This window comes from Oncorhynchus clarkii, chromosome 7 (assembly GCF_045791955.1).
Source record: "Oncorhynchus clarkii lewisi isolate Uvic-CL-2024 chromosome 7, UVic_Ocla_1.0, whole genome shotgun sequence".
Taxonomy (NCBI): domain Eukaryota; kingdom Metazoa; phylum Chordata; class Actinopteri; order Salmoniformes; family Salmonidae; genus Oncorhynchus; species Oncorhynchus clarkii.
Window position 1 is genome coordinate 83397406 of NC_092153.1, and position 25681 is coordinate 83423086.

At 43.9% G+C, this 25681-nt stretch overlaps 1 protein-coding gene across 2 annotated transcripts in view; it reads right to left on the minus strand.

Annotated features, from left to right (window-relative positions):
* LOC139413918 (ATPase plasma membrane Ca2+ transporting 2) overlaps positions 1–25681 on the minus strand; it is a 178848-nt gene that overhangs the window by 48867 nt on the left and 104300 nt on the right. For both annotated transcript variants that reach the window (XM_071161779.1, XM_071161778.1), the window contains 3 exons: positions 1619–1753; positions 1244–1350; positions 657–891 (listed from right to left, as the gene is read on the minus strand). In XM_071161779.1, the coding sequence (XP_071017880.1) occupies positions 657–891; positions 1244–1350; positions 1619–1753 (477 nt within the window). The remainder of the gene's footprint in view (positions 1–656; positions 892–1243; positions 1351–1618; positions 1754–25681) is intronic.

Sequence of the window (25681 nt, forward strand, 5' to 3'; positions counted from 1 at the left end):
CCTATCCCATACCTGTCAATCATCCTTATCAATAGCATAACAAATACTTATCCTATCCCATACCTGTCAATCATCCTTATCAATAGCATAACAAATACTTATCCTATCCCATACCTGTCAATCATCCTTATCAATAACATAACAAATACTTATCCTATCCCATACCCGTCAATCATCCTTATCAATAGCATAACAAATACTTATCCTATCCCATACCTGTCAATCATCCTTATCAATAGCATAACAAATACTTATCCTATCCCATACCCGTCAATCATCCTTATCAATAGCATAACAAATACTTATCCTATCCCATACCCGTCAATCATCCTTATCAATAGAATAACAAATACTTATCCCATCCCATACCTCTCAATCATCCTTATCAATAGCCTGACAAATAGGACCATTGCCTACACATGTGAGGATGAGTTCCTACATATGAGAAGCCTTCACATCTGGTCTGAAGGGGTCCTCTATGTCGACTACACAGACAGAGGTCAGCTCACTGACACACACACTACATACACACACACTACACACACTACACACTACACACACTACACACACACACACACACACACACACACACACACACACACACACACACACACACACACACACACACACACACACACACAGTTCACCCTACCTACCTCTGGCCTGACAGGGTCCTCTATGCCGACCACGCAGACAGCCGTCAGCTCATTGAGGATGTCGTTCTCGTTGTCCCAGAGGGGTTCTGGGTCGCCAGGGAAGTCACGGTACGCCACGCAGATGGTCCGCAGCCCGTCACACGCCATCGGCTCGATCACCTTCTTCACCATCTCATCCTTGTCCCGGGGACGGAACACCCGCGGCTCGCCTTCCTGGTTCAGGATCTTAGTGCACCTGGGGTGGCAGAGGATAGAGGTCAGGGGTCAGAGGTTAGAGATCAAGGCCTAGGTAGTCTCATTCTGAGTCTTAGTACCACTTTACCACAGGGCTAAAGCCTTGAGGAGATCAGTGATGAACATCATAAATCACCAATCAATCCCCCGAAATCAAGCTGTAGTTCCTGTAGGCCCTCTGAGAACGATCTGAGAGAATCTTATCTAAGATCTCTACAGGTGACAAGGAGGTAGAAGCTAGGGGTTTCTTTCCTTTCTGGATTGGGTGCTGGTAACTGAAGTTGGAACCAAGATCCATCATGGACTCCATCCATAGACTCCATGGTATCACACCTAGCTGTAAAACCACTCACTTCTTGAGGACGATCTCGGAGGCTCCTTTGCTGTACATCCTGAAGGAGCCGTCTGGTAGTTTGATGACCGTGGACATGGACTTCCTGACCGAGTTGAAGGTGTACACCTGGTAGAATGAATGATTCGAATTCTCAATTAGAATTCAGAATTAGAATCATTGGAATTCAAAATATAACAACTTTATCGTTCACACAATGGGGAAATGTGTCTGTGGCTTCGTTACACAATGATTGACATAAAGAATAACATGAAAACACCATCACCGCCGTCATCATCATCATCATCATCATCATCATCATCATCATCATCATCATCATCATCATCACGACAGAAACAACATGATAGAGGAACTACAATGATAAAGGTGTGTAGACCTTGTAGAGTTTCTCCTCTGGGATCTGGTTGCGGACGGGTTGGTAGTCTCTCTTCAGGTCCAGCACCAGGCCAAGCAGGCCACACTCTGTCTTGTTGCCCACCTGCATGGGCAGACCACCCTCCTTGGTGGCAGGCTGGGGAGATGGAGAGACAGCCAACAGCTTCAGATACACACGTCTCAATTTACATCAACAACATAACTCAGGAAGTAGGAAGCTCTCTCATCCATTTATATACATATTGATACAGTCTTATACTCAGCTGGCTTAGTGTCCAACAAGCTTTCTCTGCCCTAAACCTTGTTCTGAACAGCTCCAAAACAAAGGTCATGTGGTTTGGTAAGAAGAATGTCCCTCTCCCCACAGGTGTGATTACTACCTCTGAGGGTTTAGAGCTTGAGGTAGTCAGCTCATACAAGTACTTGGGAGTATGGCTAGACGGTACACTGTCCTTCTCTCAGCACATATCAAAGCTGCAGGCTAAAGTTAAATCTAGACTTGGTTTCCTCTATCGCAATCGCTCCTCTTTCACCACAGCTTCCAAACGAACCTTTTTCACCCCAGCTGCCAAACTAGCCTTGATGACCATCCTACCCATGCTAGATTACGGAGAGATAATTTATAGATCAGCAGTTATGGGTGCTCTCGAGCCGCTAAATGTTCTTTACCATTCGGCCATCAGATTTTCCACCAAACCATATTGTGTTGCTACCATGTTGTTGCCATGTTGTGTTTCTACCATGTTGTTGCCATGTTGTGTTGCTACCATATTGTGTTGCTACCATGTTGTGTTGCTGCCATGTTGTTGCCATGTTGTGTTGCTACCATGTTGTGTTGCTACCATATTGTGTTGCTACCATGTTGTGTTGCTACCATGTTGTGTTGCTACCATGTTGTGTTGCTACCATGTTGTTGCCATGTTGTGTTGCTACCATGTTGTTGCCATGTTGTGTTGCTACCATATTGTGTTGCTACCATGTTGTGTTGCTGCCATGTTGTTGCCATGTTGTGTTGCTACCATGTTGTGTTGCTACCATATTGTGTTGCTGCCATGTTGTGTTGCTACCATATTGTGTTGCTACCATGTTGTTGCCATGTTGTGTTGCTACCATGTTGTGTTGCTACCATGTTGTGTTGCTACCATGTTGTGTTGCTACCATGTTGTTGCCATGTTGTGTTGCTACCATATTGTGTTGCTTCCATGTTTTGTGTTGCTACCATATTGTGTTGTTACCATGTTGTTGCCATGTTGTGTTGCTACCATGCTGTGTTGTCATGTGTTGCTGCCTTGCGTTGTTGTTGTCTTAGGTCTCTCTTTATGTAGTGTAGTGTTGTCTTAGGTCTCTCTTTATGTAGTGTAGTGTTGTATCAGGTCTCTCTTTATGTAGTGTTGTGTTGTCTCAGGTCTCTCTTTATGTAGTGTTGTGTTGTCTCTTTATGTAGTGTTGTGTTGTCTCTTTATGTAGTGTTGTGTTGTCTTAGGTCTCTCTTTATGTAGTGTTGTGTTGTCGTAGGTCTCTCTTTATGTAGTGTTGTGTTGTCTTAGGTCTCTCTTTATGTAGTGTTGTGTTGTCTCTCTTTATGTAGTGTTGTGTTGTCTTAGGTCTCTCTTTATGTAGTGTTGTCTCTCTTTATGTAGTGTTGTGTTGTCTCTTTATGTAGTGTTGTGTTGTCTTAGGTCTCTCTTTATGTAGTGTTGTGTTGTCGTAGGTCTCTCTTTATGTAGTGTTGTGTTGTCTCTTTATGTAGTGTTGTGTTGTCTCTTTATGTAGTGTTGTGTTGTCTCAGGTCTCTCTTTATGTAGTGTTGTGTTGTCTCTCTTTATGTAGTGTTGTGTTGTCTTAGGTCTCTCTTTATGTAGTGTTGTGCTGTCTCTCTTTATGTAGTGTTGTGTTGTTTTAGGTCTCTCTTTATGTAGTGTTGTGTTGTCTCTTTATGTAGTGTTATGTTGTCTTAGGTCTCTCTTTATGTAGTGTTGTGTTGTCGTAGGTCTCTCTTTATGTAGTGTTGTGTTGTCTCTCTTTATGTAGTGTTGTGTTGTCTTAGGTCTCTCTTTATGTAGTGTTGTGTTGTCTCTTTATGTAGTGTTGTGTTGTCTCAGGTCTCTCTTTATGTAGTGTTGTGTTGTCTCTCTTTATGTAGTGTTGTGTTGTCTTAGGTCTCTCTTTATGTAGTGTTGTGCTGTCTCTCTTTATGTAGTGTTGTGTTGTTTTAGGTCTCTCTTTATGTAGTGTTGTGTTGTCTCTTTATGTAGTGTTATGTTGTCTTAGGTCTCTCTTTATGTAGTGTTGTGTTGTCGTAGGTCTCTCTTTATGTAGTGTTGTGTTGTCTTAGGTCTCTCTTTATGTAGTGTTGTCTCTCTTTATGTAGTGTTGTCTCTCTTTATGTAGTGTTGTCTCTCTTTATGTAGTGTTGTGCTGTCTCTCTTTATGTAGTGTTGTGTTGTCTTAGGTATCTCTTTATGTAGTGTTGTGTTGTCTCTTTATGTAGTGTTGTGTTGTCTTAGGTCTCTCTTTATGTAGTGTTGTGTTGTCTTAGGTCTCTCTTTATGTAGTGTTGTGTTGTCTTAGGTCTCTCTTTATGTAGTGTTGTGTTGTCTCAGGTCTCTCTTTATGTAGTGTTGTGTTGTCTCTCTTTATGTAGTGTTGTGTTGTCTCAGGTCTCTCTTTATGTAGTGTTGTGTTGTCTCAGGTCTCTCTTTATGTAGTGTTGTGTTGTCTCAGGTCTCTCTTTATGTAGTGTTGTGTTGTCTCTCTTGTCGTGATGTGTATTTTCTATATTTATATTTTATTTATTTTTATCCCAGGCCCCGGTCCCTGCAGGAGGCCTTTTGCCTTTTGGTAGGCCGTCATTGTCAATAAGAATTTGTTCTTAACTGACTTGCCTAAGGTTAAAGGTTAAACAAAGGTTAAATAAAGGTTAAATTAAAAAAGGTGTTAGGAAAGGAAGGACTGTGTCACCTGACCTGACCACATATGGGCCAGATGACCGGTTTCAGGTGACGGGAGGATTTGATCATTATTACCCTGAACCATCTGTCAGAGGTGAATTTTGGGAGGAGGGGGGGGGGGGGGGGATGACCACGGTGGGAGGGATCGGCGATAATCTTTCCTGCATGCTTCCTTGCCCTGGAGTCGTGTAGGACCACGTTGGAGAAGCAGGTAGCAGCCGATGAACCTCTCTGCAGACCGGACAATGTGTTGCAGTTTACCCTCGCAGACCCAAACCAGACGGTAATGGAGGAAGTGAGGATGGACTCAAAACGACTGACGCGTCAAACCGGATCAGGATTGACTGGGAGATGTAGTTTTTTTTAGCTGCCTCATGTAGTACATCGTCTGGTGAGCCTTCTGGGTGACCGCTGGGATGTTGTACTCCCACTAGAGGCTGGGATGTTGTCCTCCCACTAGAGGCTGGGATGTTGTCCTCCCTCTAGAGGCTGGGATGTTGTCCTCCCACTAGAGTGTGGGATGTTGTCCTCCCTCTAGAGTCTGAGATGTTGTCCTCCCTCTAGAGGCTGTGATGTTGTCCTCCCACTCGAAGCTGTGATGTTGTCCTCCCTCTAGAGGCTGTGATGTTGTCCTCCCTCTAGAGGCTGGGATGTTGTCCTCCCACTAGAGTGTGGGATGTTGTCCTCCCTCTAGAGTCTGAGATGTTGTCCTCCCTCTAGTGGCTGGGATGTTGTCCTCCCACTAGAGGCTGTGATGTTGGCCCCACTCTAGAGGCTGGGATGTTGTCCTCCCACTAGAGGCTGTGATGTTGGCCCCACTCTAGAGGCTGGGATGTTGTACTCTCTTTAGAGATTGTGGCAAACGATGGTCCCCAGGAATTTGAATGATTCAGCCGTGCTAACAGCTGAGCCATCCATCCCGAAGGGGAGAGATGGTGGGGGTTCGTTTTCTGAAGTCAACCACCATTTCCACGGTTTTGTCTGTGTTGAGTTCCAGTTTATTGCGACTGCACCGGGCCACTTGCCCGGTCGACCTCTCCACGGCGCATGGACTCGTCACCGTCGGCGAAGAGACCGACCAGAGTGGTGGGTCATCTGGAAACTGGAGTAGTTTGACACAAAGCGTTATTGGACAGTCATTGGCGTAGAGGTGAGAGCACGTATCTCTGCTGGTGCTCAGGGATACATTTGCCATCAACAAATTATTTGTAATAATGCTTCAACCCCCCTCCCCCAGAGACCATCCGCGCCAGAAAAAATCGTCCCGTGGCAGAATCTAGTTGATCATCCCTGCTTTATGGTATATGGTTCAACTAAGTTTGTCAGGTAGCCTTGTGGTCAGAGCGTTGGGCCAGTAACCGAAAGGTTGGTGGATCGAATCCCCCGAGCTGACAAGGTAAAAATCTGTCGTTCTGCCCTTGAACAAGGCAGTTTAACCCCACTATTCCCCAGACAGACCGTCATTGTAAATAAGAACTGGTTCTTAACCGACTTGCCTAGTTAAAGTTCAGTCCTTCAGGGGTGCCTGTTGTAGGGTGTCAGGGGAACTCAAACCTAGTGACAGAGGCCATTCCACCGTACACTACATTGTGATGGTAATAGTAACAGTTTGTGGCATATGGTTGAAGTGTAAATTCAGTCCTCGGCGGACCCCCTACCTCGACTTTTTACTCTATTGCAGGAGAAGCGGAGCTAAAATTGGTGTGGAGAAGAGAGGAGCTGGCCAGAGCTGGTCTGGGTGTGTCAGGGTAACAGCTGTCCTCTCTCTGGTCTCTCCATGGTCGCTGGAGCGTTGCTAAGGCGTCCTGCGGGTAGCAACATATGTCGAGGGGGGGAGCTGGCACACTCCATTTCCTCTTAGACCTGGGTGGTGGAGGGTGAGTTTTTCACAGCTACATCTGCTCTCCTCTCTACCCTTCGTCCCTCCCACGGGTGCCACTCTCTCCTCTCTACCCCTCTTCCCTTTCCTAGATGTCTCTCTCTCTTCTCTCTCCCCCTCTTCCCTCTCCTAGGTCTCTCTCTCTCTCTCCTCTCTCCCCCTCTTCCCTCTCCTAGGTGTCTCTCTCTCTTCTCTTTCCCCCTCTTCCCTCTCCTAGGTGTCTCTCTCTCTCCTCTCTCCCCTCTCCTAGGTGTCTCTCTCTCTCCTCTACCCCTCTTCCCTCTCCTAGGTGTCTCTTTCTTTCTCCTCACTACTTTCTCTTCTATATCTGCTTTTTAGACTCTACCGTTCCTGCCTCTCCATAGACACCACTCTCTCCTCTCTCTCCCTTTCCCTCTCCCTCTCCCTCTCCTGTGCTCTCTTCTCTCCTCTCTGTCCCTCTTCTGGTCTCCCTTCTCTCTCTCCCTCTCCTGGGCTCCCTTCTCTCTCAGCTCTCCCTCTGTAGGGGAATCTATGGACAGAGGACAGACTGGGACACTGTGATGCTAGCTGTAGTACTGTACTGCAGTAAAACCAGGGATACGGACAGGGGTCAGACTGGGAGACCTTGAGGTGATAGGACAGGGACTGGAGGGAGACCTTGAGGTGATAGGACAGGGGTAAAACTGGGAGACCATGAGGTGATAGGACAGGGGTCAGACTGGGGTCAGACTGGGGTCAGACTGGGAGACCATGAGGTGATAGGACAGGGGTCAGACTGGGAGACCATGAGGTGATAGGACAGGGGTCAGACTGAGAGACCATGAGGTGATAGGACAGGGGTCAGACTGGGGTCTGAGAGACCATGTGATAGGACAGGGGTCAGACTGGGAGACCATGAGGTGATAGGACAGGGGTCAGACTGAGAGACCATGAGGTCACTGACAGTCACTCAATTAGCCATGTCAGCTAACACTTTGTATATTGGCAGTTAGTCATGCGGGCCAGCTATCTAAAATTGTAGTAACCATGATCAAATTACTAACCTGGGGGGCCCCAATTGATTTTGTTAGTCACTCTGACTCAGATATCATATTCTAAAACTTACTCTAAAACTAAAACATTTCCCAGCAGCATACCACCCTGCATCCCACTGCTGGCTTGCTTCTGAAGCTAAGTATGGTTGGTCCTGGTTGGTCCCTGGATGGGAGACCAGATGCTGCAGGAAGTGGTGTTAGAGGGCCAGTAGGAGGCACCCTATCCTCTGGTCTAAAAAAGATCCCAATGCCCCATGTGGTTAGGCTACCACCCTGTATCCCACTGCTGGCTTGCCTCTGAAGCTAAGTAGGGTTGGTCCTGGTTGGTCCCTGGATGGGAGACCAGATGCTGCGGGATATCATGAAAAAGGAGATCCGAATGCCCCAGGGCATCGAAGGGGACATTGCTGTACATACAGTCTTTTGGATGGGACGTTAAACGGACCTCCTACCGCTATCATTAGCTAGCTATAACAAAGACAAGCCTTATCCTATCATTAGCTAGGCATAACAAAGACAAGCCTTATCCTACCATTAGCTAGCTATAACAAAGACAAGCCTTATCCTATCATTAGCTAGCCATAACAAAGACAAGCCTCCTTATCCTACCATTAGCTAGCTATAACAAAGACAAGCCTCATTATTAAATCATTAGATAGCTATAACAAAGACAAGCCTTATCCTATCATTAGCTAGCTATAACAAAGACAAGCCTTATCCTATCATTAGCTAGCTATAACAAAGACAAGCCTCATTATTAAATCATTAGATAGCTATAACAAAGACAAGCCTTATCCTATCATTAGCTAGCTATAACAAAGACAAGCCTTATCCTATCATTAGCTAGCTATAACAAAGACAAGCCTTATCCTATCATTAGCTAGCTATAACAAAGACAAGCTCCTTATCAAATCATTTGATAGCTATAACAAAGACAAGCTCCTTATCCTACCATTAGCTAGCTATAACAAAGACAAGCTCCTTATCCTACCATTAGCTAGCTATAACAAAGACAAGCTCCTTATCCTATCATTAGCTAGCTATAACAAAGACAAGCCTTATCCTACCATTAGCTAGCTATAACAAGGACAATCGACAGCATCACATACCGTCTCAAATGCTGTCACTATCTCAGTCCTCCAGACTGTTCTGATCTCTACTTCTGTATAGCCACACTGTCTGTGTGTGTGTGTGTGTGTGTGTGTGTGTGTGTGTGTGTGTGTGTGTGTGTGTGTGTGTGTGATGTGAATGTGTAATGTCATTCTAATGTGAATAGGGAGCTTCTGGTCGTGTCGTCTCCAGCCATTATCAGCAGTACTGTCTATCAGTGAGAAGCCGCTGTCAAAGATGACACAGTCCTCTGCATTGTGATGAAACGGTCTTTCTCTATGCCCCCGTCTGTCTGTCTCTAAAGAACCATTCTTCACGTTTAAAAGACTTCGTCAATCATAGTGCCCGAGCTGCTGTGCTCATTCTAGAACCCATTTGAAATGTGGGTTCTTTACTATGTCTGTAATTAGGCTACACTAACTGTGGACTTCCACGTCTCTCTTCCTCACTTCTTTGCTTGAAACAAGCATGCAGGCTCCTGTTGACAGCTAGATACACAGACAGGCAGACAGCCAGGCAGACAGACAGACAGACAGACAGACAGACAGACAGACAGGCAGGTAGGCATACAGGTAGGCAGACAGGTAGGCAGACAAGCAGGCAGGTAGACAGACAGACAGACAGACAGACAGACAGACAGACAGACAGACAGGCAGGCAGGCAGGCAGGCAGGCAGGCAGGTAGGTAGATAGGCATACAGGTAGGCAGACAGGTAGGCAGACAAGCAGGTAGGTAGGCAGACAGACAGACAGACAGACAGGCAGGCAGGCAGGCAGGTAGGTAGGCATACAGGTAGGCAGACAGGTAGGCAGACAAGCAGGCAGGTAGGCATACAGGTAGGCAGACAGGTAGGCAGACAAGCAGGCAGGTAGACAGACAGACAGACAGACAGACAGACAGGCAGGCAGGCAGGTAGGTAGGTAGGCATACAGGTAGGCAGACAGACAGACAGGCAGACAGACAGACAGACAGACAGACAGACAGACAGACAGACAGGCAGGCAGGCAGGTAGACAGACAAGCAGGCAGGCAGGCAGGTAGACAGGCAGGCAGGCAGGCAGGTAGACAGACAGGCAGGCTACCTTCAATCTCAGAAATAAAGGTTATGGGCAGGATACATTACTGTTCCCTGGGGTACAAACTAACAAACTAATAAACTAACAAACAAATAAACTAACAAACTAATAAACAAATTATTCTAATCTCCAAGGTACGCTCACGAATATTGATGGTACGGCTCTGTACCTTTGCCTAACAGAAAAGGTGCCAATTGAAAATATATTGAAGAACAGTATTTGTACCCATCATAATGTACTTTTTTACATTTATTTTTTGGGGGTATTTTTCTTAAAACTGTATTGTTGGTTAAGGGCTCATGAGTAAGCATTTCACTGTGAGGTCTACTACACCTGTTGTATTCAGCATTTCACTGTAAGGTCTACTACACCTGTTGTATTCAGCATTTCACTGTAAGGTCAACTACACCTGTTGTATTCAGCATTTCACTGTGAGGTCTACTACACCTGTTGTATTCAGCATTTCACTGTAAGGTCTACTACACCTGTTGTATTCAGCATTTCACTGTGAGGTCTACTACACCTGTTGTATTCAGCATTTCACTGTAAGGTCTACTACACCTGTTGTATTCAGCATTTCACTGTAAGGTCTACTACACCTGTTGTATTCAGCATTTCACTGTGAGGTCTACTACACCTGTTGTATTCAGCATTTCACTGTAAGGTCTACTACACCTGTTGTATTCAGCATTTCAATGTAAGGTCTACTACACCTGTTGTATTCAGCATTTCACTGTGAGGTCTACTACACCTGTTGTATTCAGCATTTCACTGTGAGGTCTACTACACCTGTTGTATTCAGCATTTCACTGTAAGGTCAACTACACCTGTTGTATTCAGCATTTCACTGTGAGGTCTACTACACCTGTTGTATTCAGCATTTCACTGTAAGGTCTACTACACCTGTTGTATTCAGCATTTCACTGTGAGGTCTACTACACCTGTTGTATTCAGCATTTCACTGTAAGGTCTACTACACCTGTTGTATTCAGCATTTCAATGTAAGGTCTACTACACCTGTTGTATTCAGCATTTCACTGTGAGGTCTACTACACCTGTTGTATTCAGCATTTCACTGTGAGGTCTACTACACCTGTTGTATTCAGCATTTCACTGTGAGGTCTACTACACCTGTTGTATTCAGCATTTCACTGTAAGGTCTACTACACCTGTTGTATTCAGCATTTCACTGTAAGGTCTACTACACCTGTTGTATTCAGCATTTCACTGTAAGGTCTACTACACCTGTTGTATTCAGCATTTCACTGTAAGGTCTACTACACCTGTTGTATTCAGCATTTCACTGTAAGGTCTACTACACCTGTTGTATTCAGCATTTCACTGTAAGGTCTACTACACCTGTTGTATTCAGCATTTCACTGTAAGGTCTACTACACCTGTTGTATTCAGCATTTCACTGTAAGGTCTACTACACCTGTTGTATTCAGCATTTCACTGTAAGGTCTACTACACCTGTTGTATTCAGTATTTCACTGTAAGGTCTACTACACCTGTTGTATTCAGCATTTCACTGTGAGGTCTACTACACCTGTTGTATTCAGCATTTCACTGTAAGGTCTACTACACCTGTTGTATTCAGCATTTCACTGTGAGGTCTACTACACCTGTTGTATTCAGCATTTCACTGTAAGGTCTACTACACCTGTTGTATTCAGCATTTCACTGTAAGGTCTACTACACCTGTTGTATTCAGCATTTCACTGTAAGGTCTACTACACCTGTTGTATTTGGCGCATGTGACAAATACAATTTGATTTAATATAAGGTACAATGATGAATCCACCTGTGTCATATTGACAGGATTGAAACGCATTGCCCTATGATTGATGTCTTTGGTCTACCTGGTTAAAATGTACCTGGTTAAAATGTACCTGGTTAAATATACCTGGCTAAAATGTACCTGGTTAAATGTACCTGGATTAAATGTACCTGGCTAAAATGTACCTGGTTAAAATGTACCTGGCTAAAATGTACCTGGTTAAAATGTACCTGGCTAAAATGTACCTGGTTTAAATGTACCTGGCTAAAATGTACCTGGTTAAACTGTACCTGGTTAAATATACCTGGCTAAAATGTACCTGGCTAAACTGTACCTGGTTTAAATGTACCTGGCTAAAATGTACCTGGTTTAAATGTACCTGGCTAAAATGTACCTGGTTTAAATGTACCTGGCTAAAATGTACCTGGTTAAAATGTACCTGGCTAAACTGTACCTGGTTAAATATACCTGGCTAAAATGTACCTGGCTAAAATGTACCTGGTTAAATATACCTGGCTAAAATGTACCTGGCTAAAATGTACCTGGTTAAATATACCTGGCTAAAATGTACCTGGCTAAACTGTACCTGGTTTAAATGTACCTGGCTAAACTGTACCTGGTTTAAATGTACCTGGCTAAAATGTACCTGGCTAAAATGTACCTGGCTAAAATGTACCTGGTTAAATATACCTGGCTAAAATGTACCTGGCTAAAATGTACCTGGTTAAATATACCTGGCTAAAATGTACCTGGTTTAAATGTACCTCGTTAAATGTACCTGGTTAAATGTACCTGGCTAAAATTACGTAACACTTACGTATAACCTGTTATCCCGAGTTGAACTCAAATCAAAATCATCAAATCACATTTTAGTGGTCGACCTATTTAGCAGATGCTTTCCCGGGTTCGGCAAAACGCTTGTGTTCCAACAGTAATAATGGGACCTATATTTAATTTAATTTAACCTTTATTTAACCAGGAAGGGCTCATTGAGTTAAAAATCTATTTTTCAAGAGCACCCTGGCCAAGATAGGCAGCACCAAGTCATTACAAAAAATCACAATTACAGACAGACAACATGAAAAACTACAAGTAATCTAGTAAAAACCATTGAATTCACAAAATCATAAAATTAAAAACATTGACAGGTCAGGGAATCAGCCTCAAAATCCTTCATCAGTGATTTAAAAACACCAATCGGGACAAGTTCCTTCCAGTTTAAAAGTATTTTGTAAGGCGTTCCAAGACGATGGCGCAGAGTACATAAAATCCCTTTTACCAAATTCAGTTCGGACATTAAAGTCCAGCGAACGAAGAGACGACCCACCACATTTCTGAACAATAAAAATGCACATATAAAAAGGTAGTAAACCCAAAATGGCTTTTTAAATAAAAGTAAACCAGTGACTGAGCCTACCAGTGACTGAGCCTACCAGTGACTGAGCCTACCAGTGACTGAGCCTACCAGTGACTGAGCCTACCAGTGACTGAGCCTACCAGTGACTGAGCCTACCAGTGACTGAGCCTACCAGTGACTGAGCCTACCAGTGACTGAGCCTACCAGTGACTGAGCCTACCAGTGACTGAGCCTACCAGTGACTGAGCCTACCAGTGACTGAGCCTACCAGTGACTGAGCCTACCAGTGACTGAGCCTACCAGTGACTGAGCCTACCAGTGACTAGAGAAGGCCAGCCAACCCTGGTCTACAAAGTGCAGTGGTGCGTGAGGGTTTTGCAGTTTAAAATAAATCTCAAAGTGCCATGGTAAAGAGTGTCAATTGATCTCAAACACTGAGCGGAAGCATTCCTATATAATACATCCCATAGTCTAGTAAAGGCTATAGACATTATGAGCAATATATGGATAAAATATATGTAGTACATCTGAAGAATACATGGATAGAATAGTATATATACAGCTATAGTTAAAAAAATGTATTTTATTTGATAAACTTGACTAGAATACAGTGTATTAGATGCCTTGGGAAAGTATTCAGACCCCTTGACTTTTTCCACATTTTGTTACGTTACATCCTTATTCTAAAATTGATTATATTGTTTTTTCCCCCCTCAGCAGTCTACACATAATACCCCAAAATGACTAAACAAAAAACAGGTTTGTTTAGACATTTTTGCAAATGTTGGAAGGTGAACCTTAGCCGCAGTCTAAGGTCCTGAGCGCATTTGAGCAGGTTTTCATCAAGGATCTCTCCGTACTTTGCTCCGTTCATCTTTGCCTCGATCCTGACTAGTCTCCCTGCCGCTGAAAAACATCCCCACAGCATGATGCTGCCACCACCATGCTTCACCGTAGGGATGGTGCCAGGTTTCCTCTAGATGTGACGCTTGGCATTCAGGCCAAAGAGTTCAACCTTGGTTTCATCAGACCAGAGAATCTTGTTTCTCATGGTCTGAGAGTCTTTAGGTGCCTTTTGGCAAACTCCAAGCGGGCTGTCATGTGCCTTTTACTGAGGAGTGGTTAGGTCAGGTGGTCAGCTCCAGGAAGAGTCTTGGTGGTTCCAAACATCTTCCATTCCATTTATGATGGAGGCCACTGTGTTCTTGGGAACCTTCAATGCTGCAGACAGTTTTTGGTACCCTTCCCCAGATCTGTGGGGAAGGGTACAATTCTGTGTCTGAGCTCTAGGGACAATTCCTTCGACCTCATGGCTTGGTTTTTGCTCTGACATGCACTGTCAACTGTGGTACCTTTATATAGACAGGTGTGTGCCTTTCCAAATCATGTCCAATCAATTGAATTTACAGCAGGTGGACTCCAATCAAGTTGTAGAAACATGTCAAGGATGATCAATGGAAACAGGATGCACCTGAGCTCGATTTCTAGTCTCATAGCAAATGTTATGAGTACTTATGTAAATAAAGTATTTCTGTTTTTAATTTTTATAAATAATCTAACATTTCTACAAACCTGTTTTTGCATTGTCATTATGGGGTATTGTGATGTCATTATGGGGTATTGTGATGTCATTATGGGGTATTGTGATGTCATTATGGGGTATTGTGATGTCATTATGGGGTATTGTGATGTCATTATGGGGTATTGTGTTTAGATTGATGTGGAATTTTGTTTATTTAATCCACTTTAGAATAAGGCTGTAACGAAACAAAATGTGGAACATGTCAAGGGGTCTGAATACTTTCCGAATGCACTGTACATATGAAATGGGTAAACATATTTGGAACACTGGTCACTTTAATAATGGAACATATAAGTGTTCCATTATTAAAGTGACCAGTGTTCCATTATTAAAGTGACCAGTGTTCCATTATTAAAGTGACCAGTGTTCCATTATTATAGTGACCAGTGTTCCATTATTAAAGTTTTTTTTTTTTTTTATTTTATTTCACCTTTATTTAACCAGGTAGGCTAGTTGAGAACAAGTTCTCATTTGCAACTGCGACCTGGCCAAGATAAGGCATAGCAGTGTGAACAGACAACACAGAGTTACACATGGAGTAAACAATTAACAAGTCAATAACACAGTAGAAAAAAGGGGAGTCTATATATACATTGTGTGCAAAAGGCATGAGAAGGTAGGCAAATAATTACAATTATGCAGATTAACACTGGAGTGATAAATGATCAGATGGTTATGTAAAGGTAGAGATATTGGTGTGCAAAAGAGCAGAAAAATAAATAAATAAAAACAGTATGGGGATGAGGTAGGTGAAAATGGGTGGGCTATTTACCAATAGACTATGTACAGCTGCAGCGATCGGTTAGCTGCTCAGATAGCAGATGTTTGAAGTTGGTGAGGGAGATAAAAGTCTCCAACTTCAGTGATTTTTGCAATTCGTTCCAATCACAGGCAGCAGAGAACTGGAACGAAAGGCGGCCAAATGAGGTGTTGGCTTTAGGGATGATCAGTGAGATACACCTGCTGGAGCGCGTGCTACGGATGGGTGTTGCCATCGTAACCAGTGAACTGAGATAAGGCGGAGCTTTACCTAGCATGGACTTGTAGATGAGCTGGAGCCAGTGGGTCTGGCGACGAATATGTAGCGAGGGCCAGCCGATTAGAGCATACAAGTCGCAGTGGTGGGTGGTATAAGGTGCTTTAGTGACAAAACGGATGGCACTGTGATAAACTGCATCCAGTTTGCTGAGTAGAGTGTTGGAAGCAATTTTGTAGATGACATCGCCGAAGTCGAGGATCGGTAGGATAGTCAGTTTTACTAGGGTAAGTTTGGCGGCGTGAGTGAAGGAGGCTTTGTTGCGGAATAGAAAGCCGACTCTTGATTTGATTTTCGATTGGAGATGTTTGATATGGGTCTGGAAGGAGAGTTTAGAGTCTAGCCAGACACCTAGGTACTTATAGATGTCCACATATTCAAGGTCGGAACCATCCTGGGTGGTGATGCTGGTCAGGCGTGCGGGTGCAGGCAGCGAACGGTTGAAAAGCATGCATTTGGTTTTACTAGCGTTTAAGAGCAGTTGGAGGCCACGGAAGGAGTGCTGTATGGCATTGAAGCTCGTTTGGAGGTTAGATAGCACAGTGTCCAAGGACGGGCCGGAAGTATATAGAATGGTGTCGTCTGCGTAGAGGTGGATCAGGGAATCGCCCGCAGCATGAGAAACATCATTGATATATACAGAGAAAAGAGTCGGCCCGAGAATTGAACCCTGTGGCACCCCCATAGAGACTGCCAGAGGACCGGACAGCATGCCCTCCGATTTGACACACTGAACTCTGTCTGCAAAGTAATTGGTGAACCAGGCAAGGCAGTCATCCGAAAAACCGAGGCTACTGAGTCTGCCAATAAGAATACGGTGATTGACAGAGTCGAAAGCCTTGGCAAGGTCTATGAAGACGGCTGCACAGTACTGTCTTTTATCGATGGCGGTTATGATATCGTTTAGCACCTTGAGCGTGGCTGAGGTACACCCGTGACCAGCTCGGAAACCAGATTGCACAGCGGAGAAGGTACGGTGGGATTCAAGATGGTCAGTGATCTGTTTGTTGACTTGGCTTTCGAAGACCTTAGATAGGCAGGGCAGGATGGATATTGGTCTGTAGCAGTTTGGGTCCAGGGTGTCGCCCCCTTTGAAGAGGGGGATGACTGCGGCAGCTTTCCAATCCTTGGGGATCTCAGACGATATGAAAGAGAGGTTGAACAGGCTGGTAATAGGGGTTGCGACAATGGCGGCGGATAGTTTCAGGAATAGAGGGTCCAGATTGTCAAGCCCAGCTGATTTGTACGGGTCCAGGTTTTGCAGCTCTTTCAGAACATCTGCTATCTGGATTTGGGTAAAGGAGAACCTGGAGAGGCTTGGGCGAGTAGCTGCAGGGGGGGGGGAGCTGTTGGACGAGGTTGGAGTAGCCAGGCGGAAGGCATGGCCAGCCGTTGAGAAATGCTTGTTGAAGTTTTCGATAATCATGGATTTATCGGTGGTGACCGTGTTACCTAGCCTCAGTGCAGTGGGCAGCTGGGAGGAGGTGCTCTTGTTCTCCATGGACTTCACAGTGTCCCAGAACTTTTTGGAGTTGGAGCTACAGGATGCAAACTTCTGCCTGAAGAAGTTGGCTTTAGCTTTCCTGACTGACTGTGTGTATTGGTTCCTGACTTCCCTGAACAGTTGCATATCGCGGGGACTGTTCGATGTTAGTGCAGTCCGCCACAGGATGTTTTTGTGCTGGTCGAGGGCAGTCAGGTCTGGAGTGAACCAGGGGCTATATCTGTTCTTAGTTCTGCATTTTTTGAACGGGGCATGCTTATCTAAAATGGTGAGGAAGTTACTTTTAAAGAAAGACCAGGCATCCTCAACTGACGGGATGAGGTCAATGTCCTTCCAGGATACCCGGGCCAGGTCGATTAGAAAGGCCTGCTCACAGAAGTGTTTTAGGGAGCGTTTGACAGTGATGAGGGGTGGTCGTTTGACTGCGGCTCCGTAGCGGATACAGGCAATGAGGCAGTGATCGCTGAGATCCTGGTTGAAGACAGCGGAGGTGTATTTGGAGGGCCAGTTGGTCAGGATGACGTCAATGAGGGTGCCCTTGTTTACAGAGTTAGGGTTGTACCTGGTGGGTTCCTTGATGATTTGAGTGAGATTGAGGGCATCTAGCTTAGATTGTAGGACTGCCGGGGTGTTAAGCATATCCCAGTTTAGGTCACCTAACAGAACAAACTCTGAAGCTAGATGGGGGGCGATCAATTCACAAATGGTGTCCAGGGCACAGCTGGGAGCTGAGGGGGGTCGGTAGCAGGCGGCAACAGTGAGAGACTTATTTCTGGAGAGAGTAATTTTCAAAATTAGTAGTTCGAACTGTTTGGGTATGGACCTGGAAAGTATGACATTACTTTGCAGGCTCTCTCTGCAGTAGACTGCAACTCCTCCTCCTTTGGCAGTTCTATCTTGACGGAAGATGTTATAGTTGGGTATGGAAATCTCAGAATTTTTGGTGGCCTTCCTGAGCCAGGATTCAGACACGGCAAGGACATCAGGGTTAGCAGAGTGTGCTAGAGCAGTGAGTAAGACAAACTTAGGGAGGAGGCTTCTGATGTTGACATGCATGACCAGTGTTCCATTATTAAAGTGACCAGTGTTCCATTATTAAAGTGACCAGTGTTCCATTATTAAAGTGACCAGAGTTCCATTATTAAAGTGACCAGTGTTCCATTATTAAAGTGACCAGTGTTCCATGATTAAAGTGACCCGTGTTCCATTATTAAAGTGACCAGTGTTCCATGATTATGTACATAGGGCAGCAGCCTCTAAGGTGCATGGTAGAGTAACCGGGTGGTAGCTGACAAGTGGCAGTGACTAAAGTTTAGGGCACAGTCCTGGGCAGAGGCCGGCTACTATTTAACAGTCTGATGGCCTTGAGATAGATGCTGTTTTTCCAGTCTCTCGGTCCCTGCTTTGATGCACCTCGCCTTCTGGATGGTACCGGGGTGAACAGGCAGTGGTTCAGCTGGTCCTTGATTTGTGGTGGTACCCTAAAAAGGCAAATGTGTACCTTTACTATCTGCCCCCTATGGTATACTATTGGCTCTTTTAAGGTACATTTCGCTCTTTCTGTCGCTTTCCGTCCCTAAAGTGGGAAATTATGTACTGTACCTATAACTAAAAGGTACACAATGACAAGTGTTTGTACCCCTTTAAGAAATAAACTTTCATTTCTGAGACACAGCAATTATATAAAGATACAAAATTAGTACTTCAATCAGCTTTGGTTCTCTTGATTTTTATTTGTGTGGGTCTGCTCTGACTTGCCGTGGAGAGAACGTGTGAAGGGAGAGTTTACAGTCCATATCACACCACTGGTGTTGGCCGACAACTTCAATGTTTTATATAACTGTCTCTCTCTCTCTCTCTGTCTCTCTCTCTGTCTATCTGTCTCTCTCTCCCTCTCTCTCTCTCTGTCTCTCTCTCTCTGTCTCTCTCTCTCTGTCTCTCTCTCTCTGTCTCTCTGTCTCTCTCTCCCTCTCTCTCCCTCTGTCTGTCTCTCTGTCTCTCTCTCTCTCTGTCTCTCTCTCTCTCTCTCTCTCTCTCTCTGTCTCTCTGTCTCTCTCTCTCTGTCTCTCTCTCTCTTCCCCTCTCTCCCCCTCTCCCCCTCTCTCTACCTCTCTCTCCCTCTGTCTGTCTCTCTCTCTCGCTCTCTCTCTGTCTGTCTCTCTCTCTCTCTCTCTCCCTTTCTCCCTCCCTCTCTATCTCTCCCTCCCTCTCCTTCAGTCCTCTCTCCAATTACAGATTATGTAAATCTCTTGCCAAAACCATCCCTTTCTAACGAGATAAAGATGTCAGATTAACGTCCAATTTAAATTGATATTTAATTGGGTTGTCAACAAACACAAATCCAACTTGAAACAAAACCCTTTGGAAATACCCTATAGTTGATATGCGGTCGACAATATTTTGATGACAGCTCCTTATGGTAAGCATTATCCCCAACACACCTAGCGTGAGATCTAGAACGAGTGTCACAAAAGCACAAGCTTCCTTTCTTCACCTGGGAAAATGGCCAGGAGACAAAGGACCAGCTTGTGGGTTCTCTTCCCAATAGAAGACCCGGTCACCATAAATGGTGTACAATGTGTATGATAAGGGTAACGGTGTATTGTACTTATTTTCCACCATAATTTGCAAATAAATTATTTCTGTGACTTTCTGGATTTCTTTCTCTCATTTTGTCTGTCATAGTTGAAGTGTACCTATGATGAAAATTACAGGCCTCCCTCATCTTTTTAAGTGGGAGAACTTTTACAATTGGTGGCTGACTAAATACTTTTTTGCCCCACTGTATGTGTGTGTGTGTGTGTGTGTGTGTGTGTGTGTGTGTGTGTGTGTGTGTGTGTGTGTGTGTGACCAATAACATTTGATTTGATGTTGAGTGTGTAATATACAGTGTCTATTTTGTATACAGCAGTGTATAAAAAAATGTAAGGCAACGTCCTACGATGATTCCTACGATGAGAGGATGTTTTTTTTCTGAGGAATACTTTACTGTATTTCTTTAATTAGTTGAGATATTTGGGATGGGGGAATGACGTTCGATCAATCACCACTCACAACTTTTTCCCGGCTGATTTTGAAGGTATTTTAAGTCATAGTGATGAGTCCCAACACACCAGTAATTACATAATATCCTATTATAAAGATGGTCTTCCTGTAGTGCTGGCTAGGTTAAGGGAAAGCAGAGGCTTCTGGAGGATGGAATTGTATGAAAGGACATAACAAAACAGAGCAACAGAGGCCTCTGGGGGATGGATTTCTGATTCCGGAGAAGCAAGGGCTTCTGGGGGATGCAGTTTCAACAGAACAAGCGATGCACAAGCGATGCCTCTGAGGGATGGAATACTCCTGTTGTTTGGGAAACAGAGGCTTCTGGGGGGTGGAATCGGATGAAGGAACAGAACAGAACAGAGGCCTATGGGGGATGGAGTCCTACTGGTGCTGGGCAGGCAGGGGGAAGCATAGACTTCTGGGGGATGGAGTCCTTTTATGTGCGTACTGAACAATAGTTAGGTCCCTGCTGACTGACGCCTGTCGCCGTTCGTTGACTAGGAGGGAAAATAATACAGATATCAAAGCCTTCTCTGGCAGTCCAGGAAGACTAGAGCTGTTATGCAAGTTGAGATATTTATTTCACAGCTCAGAGAGCCAGTTTGAATGGGGAGGACGCCACAGAGGGCTTGCAGTATGACGTTCTGAAGCTGAGGACGTCCTAAAATGTACACCATGCTAGCCGAGTTTTAAGATGCAAAGTTCAAAGGCCTGGTAGAACTGCAGCTTGGAGTTCTGAGGCTCCTAGATTTTTTTATTTATTTAACTAGGCAAGTCAGTTAAGAACAAATTCTTACTTTCAATGAAGGCCTAAGAACAGTGAGTTAACTGCCTTGTTCAGGGGTAGAACGACAGATTTTTTACCTTGTCAACTCGGGGATTTGATCTTGCAACCTTTCGGTTACTAGTCAAACACTCTAACCACTAGGCTACCTGCCTCCCCTCTAACCACTAGGCTACCTGCCTCCCCTCTAACCACTAGGCTACCTGCCGCCCCTCTAACCACTAGGCTACCTGCCGCACCTCTAACCACTAGGCTACCTGCCTCCCCCTCTAACCACTAGGCTACCTGCCTCCCCCTCTAACCACTAGGCTACCTGCCGCCCCTCTAACCACTAGGCTTCCTGCCACACCTCTAACCACTAGGCTACCTGCCGCACCTCTAACCCCTAGGCTACCTGCAACAACAAACACCAGGTCAACACATACAACACATCACACTAACCAAACAACAACAACAACAACACATCAACACATACAACATATCACACTAACCAAACAACAACAACAACAACACATCACACTAACCAAACAACAACAACAAACACTACATCAACACATGACAACATTGTTCTCTCTCTCATGCTATTTTGTCTCAAAGGCATTTCTATACTTTCCTATCTTTGCATATCAAAATTACATCCTAACAAAAATGCTAAATACAAATGTTGCATACACTGTATGGAGGACTGCAACGAAATCTGAAGAGCAAGAAAATAAATAGGTACAGTTGGAGTCATTATAAAATTGCCAGCAATTTCTTACTGTGTACATTGCCTGTATAAAATTATATATTATTGATTGGTATAATGATTTTGTATCAATACTTTTGTACCAATGCACATGATTAGTATTAATTACATATTATAAATAACATATTGTCCTCTGTCTTCGTTCACTCCAAGACAGTAATTTCAAACCAAACCCCCGACCCCCCCCCCCCCCCCCTACTGAGAGCTTGACGATGCTCTCAGTAGAGGACTTACCATAGATGAGAGCTCTACCAGAAGAGATAAAAGTTTATTTTTTAAATTGATTTTTTATGTAAACTAAATTAAACAAAACATTCACGAGTCTGTACCTCTACATATTGTCCTTTGAGTGATGACATCGCATCACGACCAGAGCGATGACATCATGAGAGTTATTAAGGAACATCGGAATGTGCTCATGGCTCATCCTGCTTGCTTTTCACACGGCAGGGCCAGGATTATCAGGGCGCGTCATTGGTCGAGACTGACACTCATGCACTCCTCCCTCTAAATGAAATGGAGGAAGACTGAACCGTGTGATTGGCTTCTATCACTGCCGTAGTTGTAGGTGTTTCCCTGTAACAAAGTGAGCGTATTCAGCAACTCTGCCACTGGCAAACAATCAAAACACTATCAAACAGTTATTCACACGCAACTCTACCTAACGTCATATGCCTTATCTCTTTGTCTATGCAATAAGCAATACGTGGGCCGAACCGGTAGACAGGAGGAGGAGCACGTACCGTATTATAGAACAGTAGAGAGGAGAAATTAACCTAAATCCCCTCTTGCATGTCATTTCTCAGAGACCGGTCCACCAGTCTCTTCCATAATCCCAATCTCTTCCATAGACCCAGTCTCTTCCATAGACCCAGTCTCTTCCATAGACCCAGTCTCTTCCATAGACCCAGTCTCTTCCATAGACACCAGTCTCTTCCATAGACACCAGTCTCTTCCATATTCCCAGTCTCTTCCATAGACCCAGTCTCTTCCATAGACCCAGTCTCTTCCATAGACCCAGTCTCTTCCATACTCCCAGTCTCTTCCATACACCCAGTCTCTTCCATAGACCCAGTCTCTTCCATAGACCCAGTCTCTTCCATATTCCCAGTCTCTTCCATAGACCCAGTCTCTTCCATAGACCCAGTCTCTTCCATAGACCCAGTCTCTTCCAAAGACCCAGTCTCTTCCAAAGACCCAGTCTCTTCCATAGACCCAGTCTCTTCCATAGACCCAGTCTCTTCCATAGACCCAGTCTTTCCATAGACTGTTCTCTCTGCTACCACACGGCAAGCGGTATCGGAGCGCCAAGTCTAGGCCCAAGAGGCTTCTAAACAGCTTCTAGCCCCAAGCAATAAGACTTCTGAACATCTAGTCAAATGGCTACCCAGACTACTCACATTGCCCCCCCTTCCCCTCTCGACACCACTGCCTGTCTCTGTTGTCATCTATGCATAGTCACTTTAATTAACTCTACCTACATGTACTATACTACCTCAACTAAACGGCACCCCCCGCACATTGGCTCTGTCCCCCTATATATATATTGTTATTTTTTTACTGCTGCTCTTTAATTACTTGTTACTTTCATCTCTTATTCTTATCCATATATTTTTAAACTGCACTGTCGGTTATTAAGGGGCTCGTAAATAAGTATTTCACTGTGAGGTCTACACCTGTTGTATTTGGTGCATGTGACTAATGGAATCAAATTTGATTTGATTTCCTTCTGTGCTTATACAGCAGATAAAGCGTAGCCTCAGTTTTTGACCTTTTTTCGACAGTGTGTGGTTCTCCATCTTGTTCAGCATTCTTATGTTGACTCCTATGCTCCTGGAACAGACAGTTTTCAGTAGTAAGGATCTTAAAAGAGTGCAGACGGCCTTAATCATCATTAATATCCGGAAGTGCCATGCCTCCTTTATATTTTGGCATCATTCATTTCTCTAAGGCGATATGGGGTTGCTTTGAATTCCATATAGATTTAGTGATCATTTCATTGATCTTCTTAAAGAAGGATTGAACTACATTAAGAGGTAACTTAGATTGTAATTAATTGTTGGAGACACTGACATTTTTATTATTTTCATTCTTGCTCTGAATGGTAAAAAGAGGGAGGACCATCTCACAAAGTTTGCTTTCAAGGAATTTACAATAGCTTCTGAGTTTTCTTCAACCATAAACGTTATATTTGAAGATAGAAAAATACCAAGATATTTCAGACCTTCTGGGGCCCAAACAAAATTTAAATCAGAAATGTGTCTTCACGACATAGATCATTTATCAGAGTAACCTCTGACATTTTCCAGTTCATTCTGAAGCCAGCAATCTCTGTACAGTCATTGACCAATTTAAGTAATCCCGTAATTGACGTTTTAGGATTCCTAACAAACAACAACATATCATCTGCGTACCAGTTTATGCTCATGCTTTCCCACCATAACACCTTCAATATCACGCTGTCGTCTTATAGTTCTGCTAATGGTTCTAACGCTAAAACAAAGAGCAAGGGAGACATCGGACAGCCCTGCCGTGTGCCCCTCTCCAATGTAAAGAAAGGAGATGTAATACCATTTGTTATAACTGCTGCTCGAGAGGGATTGTATATATACTGGAGACTCATCTTATAAACAAAAGGACCCAAATCTTTCCATTGTATAGATATTATTATAATAAATATTTCCACTACACTTCGTCATCAAGTGATAATGCTGCTGATGGTACCTTCAACATCTTCATACACCATGTTATAACATGTCCGTGCATTATCTGAGCTATATCGATTTGAAATTACACCAACTTGGTCAGTTGAAATGAAAGGATGACTAAGTCTGTTTGCTAATCATTTAGAAAGTATGTTCAAATCTAAACGTAGTGAAACGATTGGTCGGTTGAGCATTGAGACAGGTATTTTACCCCTTTCGGAATGACATTCACAATACCATGATCCCAAAAAGTATTATACAGTCTAAGCAGTATTTATTCAAAGTATAGCTACAAACTGCTTATAAAACTATGAGGTATAACCATCACTTCTCTGTGCCTGTGAATTTTTGTAGTTCTAAAATGGCATTATGGATTTCCTGCATTGAGATCGGTTTATCCAAATTGGGATTTAGGCTCATCGTGCAACTTTGGTAACTTAATAGATTATTTTTATTTTTTTATGTCTCAAGGTCTTTCTCAGTAAAATACGTTTTTGATTTATACAACCGTTGGTAGAAAATAAATAGTACTTTGTTAATTTAAACTGTTTTCAGTTAATACAGTACCAGTAGTATTCTGTATGGAGGGGATATATGATTGTGTTATATTTCAACTGGTTCAGTTAATAAGTAAGCATTTCACCTGCTGTTTTTATTTTACAAAGAACGTGACAATTAAATCGTTTTTTATTTTATTTTTATTCAAGGTGACTGTACACTTTCGGATGGTTTGAATAGAATCAAGATCTGTTGTTCGGTCTCTTATCCTGTATCCATGGAGGACGGTTGTATGATTAAAGGCTTCTAGGCCTTGCAGGCAGTAATAAAAGCAGGTGTTTCTAGAGATGCCAGGAAGAAGATTACTCCCTCAGACACAGACAGAGCTCTGGGAGTCAGGAGAGCCAATCTAACGGCCACGTCCGGTTTACTTGGACCAATCAGATAGCAGCACAGTACTACCTGGACAAACAACCTGTCTAAGACCAGCTGGATGTGCTGAGGCTTTGGAATCAAACAAGCTTCAATACACACAGCTCGATACACACACACACACACACACACCTCATAAAACAGGCCCCAACTCACACCTCATCAAACAGGCCCCAACTCACACACAGACACCTCATCAAACAGGGCTCAACACACACACACACACACACACACACACACACACACACACCTCATCAAACAGGCCCCAACACACACACACACACACATGCACACGCACACACGCACGCACAGATACCACAATACCCACTGCAACACTGCAACACGGCATTTCCAAGCGACCCCAGTCTCAGCCGGTAGATATAGAACACGTCCCATGTCGGGGAAGGTGCATCGAGGACCTTTTAGTCTGTTCTGAAACCAGATGCACTGAGGCCTGCTCTCATTTAAATATACAGCATCAGTCAACAGTTTGGACACACCTACTCAGTCAAGGCTTTTTCTTTATTTTTTACTATTTTCTACATTGTTAAACATATTT